The sequence below is a fragment of the Sebastes fasciatus genome, chromosome 5 (genome assembly GCF_043250625.1).
Source record: "Sebastes fasciatus isolate fSebFas1 chromosome 5, fSebFas1.pri, whole genome shotgun sequence".
Lineage (NCBI taxonomy): Eukaryota > Metazoa > Chordata > Actinopteri > Perciformes > Sebastidae > Sebastes > Sebastes fasciatus.
In genome coordinates, this window is record NC_133799.1 from 1,366,335 (window position 1) to 1,384,062 (window position 17,728).

The 17,728-nt window shown below is 41.2% G+C and overlaps 1 protein-coding gene across 1 annotated transcript in view; it reads right to left on the minus strand.

The window, feature by feature from the left end:
- Positions 1-17,728, minus strand: part of oca2 (oculocutaneous albinism II) — a 56,778-nt gene that overhangs the window by 16,711 nt on the left and 22,339 nt on the right. Inside the window, exons 14-20 of the mRNA XM_074636774.1 lie at positions 12,814-12,946; positions 9,991-10,138; positions 7,856-7,913; positions 7,592-7,700; positions 2,913-3,040; positions 1,585-1,644; positions 726-830 (exon numbers count right to left, since the gene is read on the minus strand). Coding sequence (XP_074492875.1) covers positions 726-830; positions 1,585-1,644; positions 2,913-3,040; positions 7,592-7,700; positions 7,856-7,913; positions 9,991-10,138; positions 12,814-12,946 — 741 coding nt within the window. The remainder of the gene's footprint in view (positions 1-725; positions 831-1,584; positions 1,645-2,912; positions 3,041-7,591; positions 7,701-7,855; positions 7,914-9,990; positions 10,139-12,813; positions 12,947-17,728) is intronic.

Consider the following 17,728-nt stretch of genomic DNA (forward strand, 5'->3'; position numbering starts at 1 on the left):
ATGGAAATTATTAAAAAAAATACACACAGCTGTTAGTGTCTTAACCCTTCTGGCAGAAAATCATTTTATATGCGTTATTTTTCCAAAAATAATTTTAATAACAAAATGATTTCAGCTAAGTTTGGTGTCTATAACTCAGTAAATAGTCTGAAACGCTCTAATACATATACATACAGTATGTACACAGGGGCTCCATCTATGTGATGGGTTTTACATGCAACATGCAGCAGCTGATGAGCCACATCAGATCCCTCCGACAGGCTGTTCTCAATCCTTTTGGATTGTTGGATTATTTTCTGAGGAATTTACTTCCCTTCCTGCATCTCCTCTGAATATGAGTCTACAGACGAACCATTAAAGCGTCCGTGTGCAGCGTAACCGTGAACACTTCCACCGTTTCCTGCTGGTGAAACCAGATGTTGCGTGACTGAATACTGGTGTGTATACCACTTTAACAAACCGTACTAACGGAGGATGCATACACTGAACACGTAGCCGTATATCAAGAAAATACAAATCAAACCCTCGCTGAGTATTTACAGGAACTAAGAGAGAAAGAAAAATACTGTATACTGACGATGAAATGGTTTACATTTGGTCGGCTGCCATAGAATCGTTTGTGCTTAAAGTTTGAAGGAATAATTCAACATTTTGTGAAATATACTTATTTGCTTTGTTGCTAATAGTTAGAGTAGACATTAAAGCATCAGGCTGAAGCCTCTCACCATGGTGGCAGTGAAGGGGATGTTGTCGATGAGAGAAGAAGCCAGAGCCGAGACCCACATCACCAGGATGATGGCGATAGCCAAGCGCTGGTCTTCTGGCACCGCCTGAGAGGTGGAGATAATAACAAGACAGAGACAGATAACTGCTGTTTCACCGACACTCTGATGCACACGTCACCCCCCCTTCAGCCCATCACTGATTTAAATCAAACACACCAATTACGTTCATTCGTTGACACTGAGCCTGTCTTCAGGGAGGACAGGATGTCTGACTGTGTGACACGACCACGGGGGGGTGGTGGCGGCGGCGTCTTTGAGTTTCATCTCTGAGCTCCGAGCGAGGCCAATTCTCCACCCGTCACAAGCATGATGTCGTTTCAACCGTCTCCTCTTTAAGTATGCATGGCCGGGTTTAAGGAGGCAATATCTCCTCCTTTCACCTCGTCTCAAGAGAGGAAGACCAGGCAGTCCTACCCAGCATGGTGTCCACTGTTTGGGGAGGCGGAGCAGGTCATAGAAAAACCCCCCCTCCCACCTGTCAGGTGTGATCATTAGACTTATAGAGGCCCAACATCCAAACACCAGCTGACGTACCCATTACTGCTGCTAAGAGACGCCTCGCTCACATGATGCACACAGGCTAGAATATCTCTGAACGTTACCTCAGACCCATTCCACCGCTGACCGGAGTCACATGTAAACAAAACATAATGGAATCCAGAGCTGTGCAGAACAAAAAGGATCAATATGCATGAAATGCAATATCATGTCACCTGTGCCCAATTAACAATTCTGTCCAGTTTACAGGGAGCCCAGAGAGACGACCGGTAACGTTTGAGAATCAAAGAGGAAGACTCACCTTTATAAGCAGCGCCGTCTGAACTCCAATGTAGTCGATGAGCTGCAGCTGGGCCAACGCCTGAAGAATGAAGAGGGGAGAAGATTAATATGAAGGTCTGAGGAGAATTAGTTAGAGGTGGGATTGAACCAAGAGAAGAAAAGCAATACCGTTTTTGTTTCCATTATAGTAGACAGAGATGGATCTATTGTTGTTATAGTTACTGACACAGAGAACAAAAAGATATTCACACACTGGTGGACGTTTCTACGCCTTAATACCGCTACCTCCAGGTACAAATACGGGACTTTCACTTTGGAAAATCTCTAAATGAATACAATAAAGATGTTTGATTTTCAGCATGTATGTAGTCAGAGATGTCCTGAAGTCAAATATATCAGGATCACTGTCATGAATTATTTATTATCCAGCAACCCAAAGACCAAAGAATAAAGACATTTCACTCACAGATTAGTGGGATTTTATTTTTAATGTATAATGTTTTATTCTTCTGGTGAATATAATTTAATCAATCTTATTTCCATAGATGTATTTAGTATCTACAGTTCCCTTTGTTAACACCTTATTTTGAAAAGCGGACGTAGTCCCACGTGTCTACTTCCTGTAACTTCTCCAAGGTGGTCTCTAGCTCTCCCGTCAGCTCCGTTCTCTTTATCATCCATGGTCAGCTCCATCGGGGCCGTTTCAATGCAGAGAACATTAATGTCAGTATCTGGGTGCTCTACAGTCGTAGCGTCGGCCCATTTGACCACGGAGACGAGAGCGACGGCCGACTCCACCGCCACGTTACCGCCATACCATAACGCTTCCTGTCCGTGACAGAGTTAGCATGCAGCTTTAGCTCTGCTCTGTCTAGCTCTGCTTTTCCTGTCAACGTGTGAAACCCAAAGTGTTTCCATCCTTTACTGGATGTGTAGTGTTTACCACGCTGGATTTAACATGTGAGGGTGCAGGTCGTATCCACGCTGACCCTCCAACGTTTTAGACTCTCTGAGGTTTGTTTTGGTTGACGGATACGGAACGGATATGACGTCACCTTACTCAGACTACCACAATAAAACAGTAACTTCCTTCTACCTCACATAGACTCACATGAAGCAAATATATCCATTCTGGCATTAAAAAAATCTATTTTAAAATTGTAAAATAAATTAATTGCGATACTTAGGGGAATCAATATTTAGTCTGTAGTAAAGATGTTTGTCAGAGGAGAGTCCAGCTTCATTTATCCCAGCTCTGGCTCACTTTTCATTTCATATACTCTAAGTATTTATTAAAATCATATACATGGTCTTTCAATCAATACTAGAAATATGTAAGTTAAATACCTCCATCAGAACGAAGAGGCCAGCGAAGAACAGTAACGTGGCCCACTCCACCCGGTGCAAGATGATCTCAAAGTCCTGGATGTCGGCCAGAACCAGAAGCCACAGAGAGCCCAGGATGGCGATCCAACCTGAGAGACAGAACCAGAACCAGACGATTATTATAATTAATCTGTTCAAAATATAGAATATATATATAAAGACAATCATCTAATAAACAGATCATAGCATGAAGTACTTGTTGGAAACAGTGAAAGAAGTATGGTTTGGTCTGTCTTGTTGGGTTCGATGAAGCGTTCAGGATCACAAACGTGTCATTTCAACACCTTCTAGTCCAGAGGACAACAGTTGGCAGCAGCCGGCTGATATTTACAGCCGGAGAGTGTTTTTGAGGAGTGTGCATCCACTTGGAGAAGATTTGATTAAACAGGTGAGCGGCGGTAATTGCCTTCGGCCGAGGCCTTCGGGGAAATAATTTCACAAGTGACGGGAATTAGTGAAGAAAGAAGAGCGATGGAAGGACACGAAGAGGAGAGTGGCAGAGGGAAGACTGAAGACTGAACAAAGCTTTCAGACATATAGAGTCGTCGTCTCAGAGACATCTGACTGGACACGGCAGGTTACTAACTCCTGAACGGTCGTGTATCTACAGAAGCTAGAATAGTTCTGCAGGTTAAAGGGACAGTGTGTAGGATCTGGTGACAGCTAGTGGCGAGGTTGCAGATTGCAACCAGCTGAAACTTCTCTTGTGTCGGAGAACTACGGTGGCCGACGCAAAAACGTGAAAACATGAATGTCCCTATCTACGGCTGCAGCTCTGGATTATTTAAGTAATCAAGTATTCTACTAATAATTCCATCGACAAATCAAATAATTGAATAAAAAATGCTTTTGCATTATTGAGGAGCAACAGTTAATATACACAAAAGAAAATAAGACGGGTCTCTTAAAATGAGAAACTAATTGGTTTCGTTTTTAGAAAAATTTACATTTTTATTGCTTAAATTGTAGACAATAATATGTAAGATTAAGGGCTGTCAATCAATTAAAAGAGTTAATTCTGATTAATCACAAATTAATTACACATTTTTTATCTGTTCTAAATGAACCTTAAAGGGAGATTTGTCCAGTATTTAATCCTCTTATCAACATGGGAGTGGACAAATATGCTGCTTTATGTAAATGTATGTATATATTTATTATTGTAAATCAATTAACAACACAAAACAATGACAGATATTGTGCAGAAACCCTCACAGGTACTGCATTTAGCATAAAGATTTAGCAAGTCTGAAAAAGAGTCTGACAAATGTCTGAAAAATATCAACAAAAAAAAGTTTTTTAAAAAGTCTGACTAAATGTCAGAAAAATATCAGAAAGAAACTCAGAAGAATGTCCGACAAATGTCTGAAATATGTCTGAAAAAAGTACGACAAATATCCATCAAATGTCCAACTGTCAGAAAAAAAAGTCAGAAAAAAAGTCAGAAAAATATCAGAAGAGCGTCAACAAAATGTCTGAAAATTGTCCGAAAATATCTGAAAAAAAGTCAGAAAAATTTCCTACAAATGTCCGAAAAAAATACGACAAATGTCCAACAAATGTCTAAAAAATATATTTTTTTAAATATTAGAAAAATACTCACAAAAAAGACAGAAAATATCCCAAAAATCTGCTCCAATCAGAACATGGCAAACTGCAGCCCAACAGGCAACAACAGCTGTCAGTGTGTCAGTGTGCTGACTTGACTATGACTTGCCCCAAACTGCATGTGAGTATCATAAAGTGGGCATGTCTGTAAAGGGGAGACTCGTGGGTACCCATAGAACCCATTTACATTCACTGATCTGGAGGTCAGAGGTCAAGGGACACCTTTCAACATGGCCATGACAGTTTTAGTGTAACTTTGGAGCGTTATTTAACCTCCTTCATGACCAGCTAGTCTGACCTGGTTGGTACCGATGGATTCATCAGGTTTTTTTCCACTTTTATTCAGACATTTTCAGACGTTTTTTTTTAAACATTCCTCAGGCTTTTTTTCCCCAATATTTTGCGAACTTTTTTTTCTATTTCTTCCAAACCTTTTCAGATTCTTTATCGAACATTTTTCTGACTTTTCTTTCGAAATTTTTCCGACCTTTTTTCAACTTTTTTTTCAACTTTTATTCGGACATTTTCTGACTTTTTTTCAAAAAATTCTGAGCTTTTTTAAAAAAATGTTTCTACTTTTTCAGACATTTTCAAACATTTTTCAGACTTTTTTTCAGTTTTTTTGGACATTTTTGTCACAATTTTGTGACTTTTTTTCTGATTTTTTATCGGACATTATTCAAACTTGTTATTGGATATTTTTCTGACATTTTTTTCTGACAAAACCCCTCAAGCAACAGAGGACAAATAATAGCGATGAAAATACGACGTTTATGGATATTTCCTGCGGCTGCATCCTGAACAGAGACAGCAGCAGATAACAGACCTGAAGAGCTCTCCAATTAAAAAAGAGCTTTTAGGCGAATCTGAGCCGTTTATGATCGACTCATCTATCATCGAACGACAACAACGTCTGAGGCAGGAAATGTGCTGTGAGAAATGTCCACAGAACAAACACAAGGCCAAAAGATAAAGAGGTTTGTTCTCCGGCTCGAGTGTCTCGTTCACTTTGATAAGAAACTGTGATGTTTCAGAGTATGGAGGACCGAACCTGCCAAAATAAATTAATAAATAAATAAATGTCTCGATACATAAGTAAATATGTCATTAAATATAGCAAAAATAATATAAAAAATATATAGAATATCGTCATGCACTCTGACCCCGTGACGACACGCGTTGGGTGACATTTGCATTTCTCATTTGCATAATGAGGCAGAAATGCATAAAGAAATATAGAAAGAAAAGAATACAGAAATAAATAAGTTATGGGGAATAAATAAGGGGATGAATGCAAAAGGAAAATCCTGCATAAATAAATGAATAAATACTTAAATAATAAAATAAATATTAAATAAATAAAAAGTAATGCAAAAATAGTAAGTCAAGAGTATTAAGAAAATAAATGAATAAATAAAAAATAAAAGCAATAAATAAATAAATATATTTTAAAATGTATTTAAATAAAAATAGAAATTAGGAAATAAATGAATAAATGCATAAATACATAAATAAATACACACACTTAAATGTAAATAAATATTAAATAAATAAAAAAATATGAATAAAAGTAGAAATTAAACAGAAGACTAAATAAATAAGTGAATTAATACGAAGATGAAATATTAAAGAAGAGAACAGAAATATCAATCTATGTAATATTTTAACAATTAATTAATAGCTACACTAATTATTTTTGCTACATTTAATGACATATTCATTTATCTACCAAGTCATTTATTTATTTATTTATTAAAAAAAAAATAATAATTATTATTATTATTTTGGCAGTTTCTGTCCTCCATACCAGAGATTCAAAGTAATTTAAATGTTAGAATTTAACCAAAGGAAGAGAATATATTATTGAATTATTATTACTATTGAATCTCTTTACCGTCTAGACCGAAGCTGTAGCTCACAGATAACCACGGACACACGAGAGGGATCAGATAACCACGAACACACGAGAGGGATCAGACCAGACAATAATCAGACTGTTATTAAATCTTACCGTTTGGAGTTAATGAACTTTTAATGAGGCTCAGTTTTTAAAACACGTGTGAATGAATAGACGGCGCTCACCGCAGTTGTCGACCCCGACCACGACCTTGCGTGCATCAATGAGCGGCGTGTTTGGACGGGCGTCTGTCCTCCGCGGGGACGGCCGACACGCTGCCGCGGGGTCATTCCCATTTAATAAGTGTCACCGAGAGGCGACCTGAGCAGCGGCTGTAATTAACGGAGCATGTTTGGTGACGGAGGCCTCGGCGGCAGGGTGGCGGCGAGCGGCCATCGTCATTTAGGGATAGTGTTAGCATTAATGAGACGCCGTTGAGGTCGTCACACCAGAGACATCACAGTCAGACGAGATATAACCTCAACCTCACACAAATGTCCACATTTACTAACGCGCACAAACAACTCCTTCTCCTTCTCAACTCGGCAAATACGACAGCGTGGAGCTCTCTGGAGGTCGGTCTGTAGACGAGGGGCTTTTATTTTTGAGATTTTTAATCTCAATGAGTTTTTACTCCTGGTTAAATAAAGGTTAAATAAAAATGACTCGCGCTCTTATAAAGTATTCTAACTCAAACTTTCCAACTTGTAGATTTACACTGGATGTCACGCTAAGAGGAAAGGCTTTTGTAGAAGAGGTAAGAGCGCAAAAACAAATTACAAGTTGGAAGCTTATTGGTGGTGACGTCAAGTCGTGTGACTCGGGATGCACCGATACGATACCAGTATCGGGTATCGGGTCCGATACTGTGCTCATGTACTCATACTCGCAAAACAGCTCCGATACAAATGTGCATACTGTAGTTTTGCTGGAACATTCTTCATCCCATCTTGAAACATGAATAGATGTAAAGTGATGCGTCTAAATGCAGCTCTGTAATTTGTTGGTTGTATTCTCTAGTCAGCCGGTTATTTGGCCTCATCTCACAACATGCAGCGACAGGAAGCTGTGTTTCATAATTACATGACAGAAGCTAAAACCGCCCAGCCTGTTAAAACCAGAGCGCCGCACTTACCGAGCTCCAGATGAATGCTGGGAACGAAGGAGTTGAGGAAGAACATGAAGATCACCACGCCGAGGACGGACACGCACTTCACCAGCAGCACCTTGTCGGTGATTCTGTGCTGTGGAGGAGAACATAAACACGTTGTGTCTGAAGGAGGGAAAAGCTTTTATCATACAGCTGATGCTATTTGTCTCTAGTGAAGCTTCAAAGCTTCATTATTGAGATAGCATCACGGACGCAGCACCGTCACAGTCACAGAGGATTAAAACTCACCTTCTTCTGCAGCTCCTGAATGTTTTGCTCCCAGTTCTTGTCCTCTTGAGAGATTTCTCTGTCGGACACAGTTTTAATCTCATATTAATTAGTGTTAAAACATTTAATTACAGACTAATCACTCTCTTAAATAGAGTTTTAGAACATTAGTTATATTCTAGAGAATGGTGCCTCTACCAGCTGTTTATGAATACATAATTAATGTGCTTTTGTTAGGTAAGAAAATAACAAATCAATAACTGCTGTGACTGTCTGGAAAACATGTTGGACAAGAGGACAAAAAAAAAAACTAGTCCTGGACTTTTTAACCCAAAAACTAAATAAATAAGTTGTGTTTTAAACAATAAAATAATCTCAAATAAACTCAACTAAATGTGCATTAATGAGGATTCATACAAAGTCATCAACAATATTATAAAAAATACTGAATTCTTTGTCTCATTCACATAAAACATTCAGCCTGGTCTCCCAAAAATGAATCTCAGTTACGTTTCTCCTCCTCTCCTGAAACCAAAACTCAGCATTCACTTATTTTAATTAATGTAAATAATGTAACAAACATTTTTATTTTAAGCCAAATCGTGATGTGTTTACTAAACCTAACCTAACCTCACCTCCGCCAACATAACATAACCATAACCTCCGCCAAGGCCAAGGGTGTTGGTTTGTTGGTTTGTTGGTTTATTTTATATATACATGGTATATATTGTTTATATATAAATGGTGCGCAGTGTGACTGATGACGCGTTGATGATGCGTGACCCCGCCTCCTTCCTCCTTCTGAGAGCAGAGAGATACGTGTGTGGATGTGTGGAGCTGCTGTCCGTCCGCGGTGAGAAAGAACAAAGACAACGTAGTGTAACGTTCTACCGACATAACAAGGCTGCTGAATGAGAGAGGCATCCGCCGATACGTTACACGGAAACACACCGCGTTAATAACAAGCCGACCACCTCACGGTACCGCCAGCTGGGAGCAAAGGGAAAAAAAAGAAGTCTGAAAAATGTCCAAAAAAGGTAAAAAAAAAATGTCTGAAAAAAGTAAAGAAAAAAAAAGTCTGAAAAATGTAAAAAAAAAAAAACATTTTAAAAAAAAAGTGTCTGAAAAAAGTTTAGAAAAAAGAAAAGAATTTTTTATTTTTTTTAAATGTCCGAAAAAAAAAAAAAAAGTCAGAAAAATGACAAGAAATTTAAATATGTTCTAGTATAAGCCCAAAATACATGTATGAACATAAAAAAAAGTCAGAAAAAATGTACAAAAAAAGTCAGAAAAACTTCCAGAAAAAAGTAAAAAATAAAATGTCTGAAAAAAGGAATCTGTTTTTAAATTTTCGCGTCGGCGGAGGTCTGCGCTCTCCGAGTGCCATTCTGGTTTTGTTGTGTTTGACAACATTAACCACGTGTTTAATACTACAACCGTTATCCGGGAGAAAATACGTCCCTCTAAACGTAACAGAGGATGTATCACAGCACGTTGTCATCTCACTTCGTCACATACTGACGCTTTGTCAGACCCCTCGGCGCCCCTTTAGGTTCGCAGTAAACACGGGGTTAACGTTGAGGATTCAAACTAAAACACTTGCTTAGGATTAGGCAACAAAAAACAACATGGTTGGGCTTAACATGACTACGTAAAGTGAAAATGAAAGTGAATGTTGTGAACACAGGAGACGAACAGCGGTCTCCTGGATGAAAGCCCGGTGTTGTTGGACCCATCCACCTCCCCGCCCTCCGCCCGCCATGTGTGTGCTTTTTCCTCTCTTTAAGCTACGTCATCACACTCCCTGGCCTACTTTCTGAGCGTTTAATAATGACGCACATGGGTTTACAGTTTACTTAGCCCGGTGCATCTCATACAGGTGTTAAAGGGTGCGTTGTGCGTCGGTATCAGACGCCAAGGGTGTGTATTTGATGCCCTGAGAGCGCAGTTTAGTAGTATGGGAAGGTCATTTTTGTAGGAGACAAGGTTGAATATGCACCTATAATGTCTTCACCGTGTGTCGGACTATAAGCAGATAATAAAAAACAAGGATTGCTTCATGAAAAAGCAAAAAAAAGTAGAGGAAGAGAAAATGTGTTTCTGTGTTTCAGCGATAAAAGCAACAGTGACAGCTCTATTTTCTGTTTTGGTTTCACCTCTGGAAGGTTTTCATCATCTTGCGGAGCAGACTCTCCAGGTTCAGGACTTTCTGCATCAGGAGGCATTTCACAGCCGTCTCCTCTCGGCTGGCGGGGTTAATGCGCTGAGCCGTCTGCCGCCACACCAGGATCTCATGCTTCAGTTCTGGAGGAGCGGGAAGGAGAGAAGAAGACACCTGTTTAGTTCCTGTTAAACATCACAGCGGTGGAGCTCACTGCAGCAGCAGCAGCAGGACAGTGTGTGGGGGGGGTTCGGTCGGTAATAGCTACAGCTGAGAGGATATAAGCATGTTTCTGGTCAATATGCTGCGAGCCCCCATAGAGGGACTAATGCAGCACGGCGACGGGCACATTGACCAGCTCAGGATCAGCCAATGGGAGCTGGACGCCTGTGTAGATATCAGTAGGTGACATCCTTTTTCAGGAAGGTTGCTAGGTGACCTTAATAGGATCTAACTGGCAACAGGAAAAAAAAAAAAACATTCCTGTGAGCGAATCTGCAGAATTAGGATCCGGGAGGCGGGAGCTGATTGAGCTGATTGAGCTGCACGCTCTCCGGTAGGCCGCGGTGAGCGGCAGCAGCTCCACAGGGGGGGTTACAGATAGATGGGCTATAAGGCCCCGCGTTGAACACTCGCTCGTAGTGATCGGCGGTGGCTTCCTCCAACCCACCTGGGGGCTCAGTGGGACAATACGCCTCCTAACAGTCGCTCTTGAATGCGAGCGGCGTGGTGGCGGGCCGGGGAGCCCGGTGGTCTCTGTTTTAATGATCCCCTGCTGGGGGTTCTCTCACTGTACTGCTGTCGGGTAAACGCTGATAAGAGTCGGCCGTGGTTCTGGTTAGAATTGCAAAACAATTTCACGCAGATATGTCTGTTTTATTACTTTGCCTATTATCTCTGTCCCCGGGGGGTCGTGTGCAAAGACGTACAGCAGCGGCGAATAGATTGTAGGAGGGAGGACACACCCCCGTGGTTTTTATTCTTATTAAATGATCTACCTCTGGACGAGGTCTAGACAGTCTTCTGTTAATGGATAATGAATGAGATATATTAAAAGAAGTGGATCTATTAGATAAAGCCGGTGAGAGCAGGAGTGACGCGCTGCTCTCCGGCCGGTCAAAGCCAGCAGCTGAACGTCAGAGTGAAAAGGGGTTTTCTGAGACGAGCCACATGGCGTCTCTCTGGGACTCTGGGTGACTCATCAGACTCTGGAGGGCGCCGAGCTGCTGAAACAGGCAGAAGGTGGAAGTGTTCCCCCAGTAGATGATGCTGAACTTAACCTGAGAGCTTTAATTCAACTCAGTAGGGTAACACTTAATATCATGGTACATATTCACCTGCTTATTAGCATGCATATTAGTAGCTCTTTATTAGTCGTTATAAAGCACTTATTAATGCCTTATTCTGCGGAAATATATTCTACATTACTAGACCCTTAACTAAGAGTTTCTCCTCAATAACCTCCTAATTACTGCTTATTGATAGGAAGTTGTTTATATGCATTGCTCAGTTAAGCCTTATAAGGTAGTTGTACCACAAGAATACCAGAGGTTAACGGAAATTAATTTTAACGCCACTAATTTCTTTAACGCATTAACGCAACTTGTGATTTTTAGGTTGTAGCGGCTCAGTTTTAAAGCCAGAGTGAAGATAATGGTATCATATGAAACTAGTAAACCTGATGAATCCATCGGTACCAACCATGTCAGACTAGCTGGTCATGAAGGAGGTTAAATAACACTCCAAACTTACACTAAATGTTGGAGAGGAAAAACTGTCATGTCCATTTTCAAAGGGGTCCCTTGACCTCTGACCTCCAGATCAGTGAATGTAAATGGGTTCTATGGGTACCCACGAGTCTCCCCTTTACAGACATGCCCACTTTATGATCATCACATGCAGTTTGGGGCAAGTCATAGTCAAGTCAGCACACTGACACACTGACAGCTGTTGTTGTCTGTTGGGCTGCAGTTTGACATGTTATGATTGGAGCAGATTTTTCTGATATTTTTCAGACTTTTTTCGGACATTTTTTTAAACTTTCTTTTTCTGACAGTTGTCGGACATTTGTTGGATATTTGTCATAATTTTTTCCAACATATTTTGGACTTTTTTAAAACTTTTTTTTATAGAATTGCCGGACATTTTTCTGACATTTTTTGGACTTTTTTTCGGACATGCTAAATCTTTATGCTAAATGCAGTACCTGTGAGGGTTTCTGGACAATATCTGTCATGTGTTGTGTTGTTAATTGATTTACAATAATAAATATATACATACATTTGCATAAAGCAGCACATTTGTCCACTCCCATGTTGATAAGAGTAAATATGTAAGCAACTAGTTAATATAAAGTTTGAGGCTTAAAAATCATAAATGTAGCTGCTTATAAACATCTATTATCTATCTATCTATCTATTCCTTTGTATTAATCAGGACGCCATAATCCAGACGTGTTTTATCTGAGACGACAGGGTCACCTGATGAGGACGATGTGAATGTAATACTGTTTAAATTAGCTGATGCAGAGGAAGGAAAGTCTTCAGGTTAAAGGGCACTCTACATCATGTGTGGGCGTTAGGGGGTCGAGGCCGTAACGCAGAGTTAATGAAGTCTGTATGAGGTCACTGCGTCACCTGGGAAGGTGAGTGGCAGCAGCGTGGGCGTGCTGTAGTAAAGACCTTCTTTAGGGGGGTTAATACACTTCATACTAATAATCAAACGCTAATTGATTTCAGATTGTGCCACATCCAGAACAATTATATAATTCACATTTCAGCGCCGTGACAACATGATGACTCCCTTCATCTCAACTCACCGACGATTTCAATGGACTCTTTGTTGTAGAGCTTTTTGTTCCAGTAGAGCAGCCGCAGGAAAGGAAACGAGGTGAGGAGGACGAGGCAGATTCCCAGGAACATGTAGCCGGTGAAACTGGCAAAATCAATCCCCTTTAAGACAGAGAATAACAACGTGTTAGACAACACAGAGAGCTCCGACATGTCATTCAGATATGAGCATTAGTGCATCGGATTAGGTGAAATCAACTGGTGAGAAAATCTATTAACACAGTTATTCAAATAATTATAGTTCTGTACGTTTGGCAAAGAATAGAGGTGTTCAGGTGCATACGGTGACTTTATATTAAGTGGCATTATAAGCAATGCACATTTATATTTGAGAGCTATGGAGGACGGAACCTGCCAAAATAAAAAAGTAAATAAATAAATGACTTGATTAAATAAATAAATATGTCATTAAATGTCGCAAAAATAATATTAAAAATAAATGTAGCCATTAATGAATTGATAAAATGTGACATAAATTAATATTGCTGTTTAATTTGCTTTTTATTTATTTATCTTTGTATTATTTCCCTTATTAATTTATTTACTCTTCTGTTTAATATTCCCTTTTATTTATTTATGCATTTATTATTTATTATTTATGGACAATTTTCTCTTTGCATTTCACCCCTTATTTATTCCCCCAAACTTATTTATTTCTATATTATATTATTTTTACATTTCTTTATGCATTTCTGCCTCATTATGCAAATCAAGGGGACGGTCACTCAACGTGTGTCATCATGGGGTCAGGGTGCATGACTATATTTTATTTCTTTTTAGTATTATATTTTATTATTATTATTTTTTTATTTATTCATTTATTTTAGATTTTGGCAGGTTGCGTCCTCCATAAAGATTAGCCTGAGGAAATGACGTGAAAAATGAAAAGCAAAGGATTTGATTATTGCACACAAAAGGGAGGAGATGATTGTATCATTGAGGTTTTTTCATGTCCAACGAGCTCCACAGTACACACTAAATCTTATTTCCTGCATGAGTAAGAAACAGCAGCACAAAGAACATTATTTTAAATCAGATATATCCTCGTTTGTATGACGTCACCTAAATGAGATATCATTTCTAAAGCCTCTAATTTACAGCTGTTAAGATGCTGCGAGTGATTCAGACCGTCTTTATTTCGTATTCTTGCACTAGAGATACTCAGAAAGTGGTTCATAGTGACCTCTACAGGATTCACAGTTTACAAGCTGCAGCAACAGCCTCAGATTAAAGGAGAGGAGGGAAACATGCAGCAGGATGAACCAGCAAATGACAAATATAAACAGCACAGATAGATAGATAGATAGATAAATAAATAAATAAATAAATAAATAAATAAATAAATAAATAAATAAATAAATAAATAAATAAATAAATAAATAAATAAATAAATAAATAAATAAATAAATAAATAAATAAATAAATAAAATAAAATAAAATAAAATAAAATAAAATAAAATAAAATAAAATAAATGGCAAAGAGCCATTTTGCCGGTGACCATCTGTGTGCTGCTTTAAAGAACCTCTTAAACTGAAGTGACTTTGTGCATTTTCTAGGACAATGTTGCCCAAATGTTATTCTTGTTTTATTTTCTGTCTGGTCTTGTCTTTATCTCTGTTATATATACGTTTTAAGGGTAAGGTATGTCTTGTCTTATACGATATACGTATATCCAACACGTCACTTTGTCAGGACCCCTTGGCGTCACTTTCTAACGCAACAAATAAACTGTACACACACTACTACACCTACGTTTACACTATAGCCATATATATATATATATATATATATATATATAGCTAGAATGCTACCGACAACCTCACACTCACCGCCAACACACACACACACGGTCTGTCGGTCAATCGTTATGGTTACGTCGGGCGACAGAGTATCGTTACGCCGGGCAACAGAGTATCGTTACGCCGGGCGACAGAGTATCGCTACGCCGGGCGACAGAGTATCGCTACGCCGGGCAACAGAGTATCGTTACGCCGGGCGACAGAGTATCGCTACGCCGGGCAACAGAGTATCGTTACGCCGGGCGACAGAGTATCGCTACGCCGGGCGACAGAGTATCGCTACGCCGGGCAACAGAGTATCGTTACGCCGGGCGACAGAGTATCGCTACGCCGGGCGACAGAGTATCGTTACGCCGGGCGACAGAGTATCGTTACGCCGGGCGACAGAGTATCGCTACGCCGGGTGACAGAGTATCGTTACGCCGGGCGACAGAGTATCGCTACGCCGGGCGACAGAGTATCGTTACGCCGGGCGACAGAGTATCGCTACGCCGGGCAACAGAGTATCGCTACGCCGGGCAACAGAGTATCGTTACGCCGGGCGACAGAGTATCGTTACGCCGGGCGACAGAGTATCGCTACGCCGGGCGACAGAGTATCGTTACGCCGGGCGACAGAGTATCGCTACGCCGGGCAACAGAGTATCGCTACGCCGGGCAACAGAGTATCGTTACGCCGGGCAACAGAGTATCGTTACGCCGGGCGACAGAGTATCTTTACGCCGGGCGACAGAGTATCATCACGCAGGGCGACAGAGTATCGTTACGTCGGGCGACAGAGTATCATCACGCAGGGCGACAGAGTATCGTTACGTCGGGCGACAGAGTATCGTTACGTCGGGCGACAGAGTATCATCACGCCGGGCGACAGAGTATCGTTACGTCGGGCGACAGAGTATCATCACGCAGGGCGACAGAGTATCGTTACGTCGGGCGACAGAGTATCATCACGCAGGGCGACAGAGTATCGTTACGTCGGGCGACAGAGTATCGTTACGCCGGGCAACAGAGTATCATCACGCCGGGCGACAGAGTATCGTTACGCCGGGTGACGCCGGGCGACATAGTATGGTTACGCCAGGCGACAGAGTATCGTTAGCCGGGCCACGCCGGACGTCAGAGTACCGTTACGCCGGGCAACAGAGTATCGTTACGCCAGGCCGACACACATCGGACAACCTGCTAAACTAAACTACAGTAAATGTGCGGTGGAGAGTTACTGGTCAAGTGGCTGCATGTCGGCGACGCTACACGCAGCACCGTGGCTGCTACAGTAACGCTCCCGGACGGTGAACTGGAGACTCTGTTATCTGTTGTGCTCAAACACTGCAGCTGCTGCACCGCTGCATGAGACGCACTAATCTTGTCGGTGTGATAATAATAATATATAATAATAATAACCCAGGTGTGATAATGATGTGCAGGAACAGCTACAGTGAATGCATTAATAGAGTCTGAGTGTTCCAGTGTGGCGGTGGAGGAGCAGCAGAGGAGCGATGCAGCTGTGTGATGTTGCTGCAGGATAAAACAGAAGTAGTCCGTCTCATTCATAGATCAACACGGTGCCGGTCGTCCCCTTACCTACCTACCTACTTTGGCACTACAAATTGTCAGTTGCCATGGTAACTGTGTTCTTCCTGACACAATGAAGTGGGACTAAATGATGTGATCGCAGGCGGCGAGGGGCAATCTGACTCCGTTTTGTCGACTGGTCTTGACAACACGTCGCCTTTTGTACTTTTAAAGCAACTTTTCCTTCCGTCGGTGTTCTGATGATTCACACACTCTGCTGAAACTCAGCACAGCCAAGTAATGCCTTTGGAATTATTTGCAAAGGGAAAACATTCAACCTATGTATCACGATTTTCACGATTTTGAAATAGATGTTTTAATGCCAGAATCTATATTTGCTTCATGTGAGTCTATGTGGAGGTAGAAGGCAGTTACCGCTTTTATTGTGGTAGTCTGAGTAACGTGACGTCATATCCGTTCCGTATCCGTCAACCAAAACAAACCTCAGAAAGTATAAAATGTTGGAGGGTAGGGGTGACGATTCACTCAGCTCACGATACGATATGATACACGATATTGGGTTCACGATCTCGATACGATACGATAAAAAAATCATAAAAAGTCATAGTATATAGTATGCCATAAAAAAATTATTAAAAAAATTAAAATTTTCGACATGCTATACAAAGACTTTTATTTCCATGAAATCTTTCGACCTACTCAGGACGGCCTCCTGAGTCGAGGATACTTGCTCATACAAGTCTGTAAATAAAACCTCTCACCATTGCTGCTTTGGTTGTAAACTGTAATGTGGAAGTCCTGTATCTGTGCTTGCTGCTGTCATGTATCTCTGTTTTCAGCCATAAACTGTGACCCTGCGGTGTCCATATCTCACAGCCAATGTCAACGCCTCTTCTGACCGGCTGGAGGAGATCCATCTGGCAACCAGAGTGTCCCTCAATGAAATGATACCAAAGGGAGGTAGAGGTTTTGTATGCGCCATGCTACCTTGCTCTGCAACAAATCAAATACAAGGACACTCTGACATGGGGGCACCCAAACACCTCAAACACCTCACAGCTGTGCCATTCTTTCTATCTCTGGATTTCTCCCGGATATCCCCTTCACACAAACAAGCGAGCGTGCAAACAAGCGAGCATGCAAACAAACGGCCGAGCAAAACCACGCATGCACACACAAGCTGTTGTTATCAGAGGCCAGACATGACTCTGTCACCGGGGGAAACCGAGCCAAGACAAACTGGACGGCGGGCCGCGGGAGCTCGGTGCGGTAGCAGCAGACTGTATACCAAAAGGGAGACCACATACTGCTGCACCCGCAAAGGCTAAAATGTCACAGGCAGCGAACAGATGCCACATCAAGCAGCTGGGAAAATGTCATGTCTTCTAGTGATGCAGCAGCGTTACGCCCCTCTGAGTACAAGAAGAGGGAAGGTTAGGAGAGGAGCCTACAAGTCAGTGCAGTTTTCAGACGGCGACAGGCTGATTAACTCACAAACACGCTGTTTATTGACATCACGTCAGTCACAATCTGGACAAATCGACTCTAAATG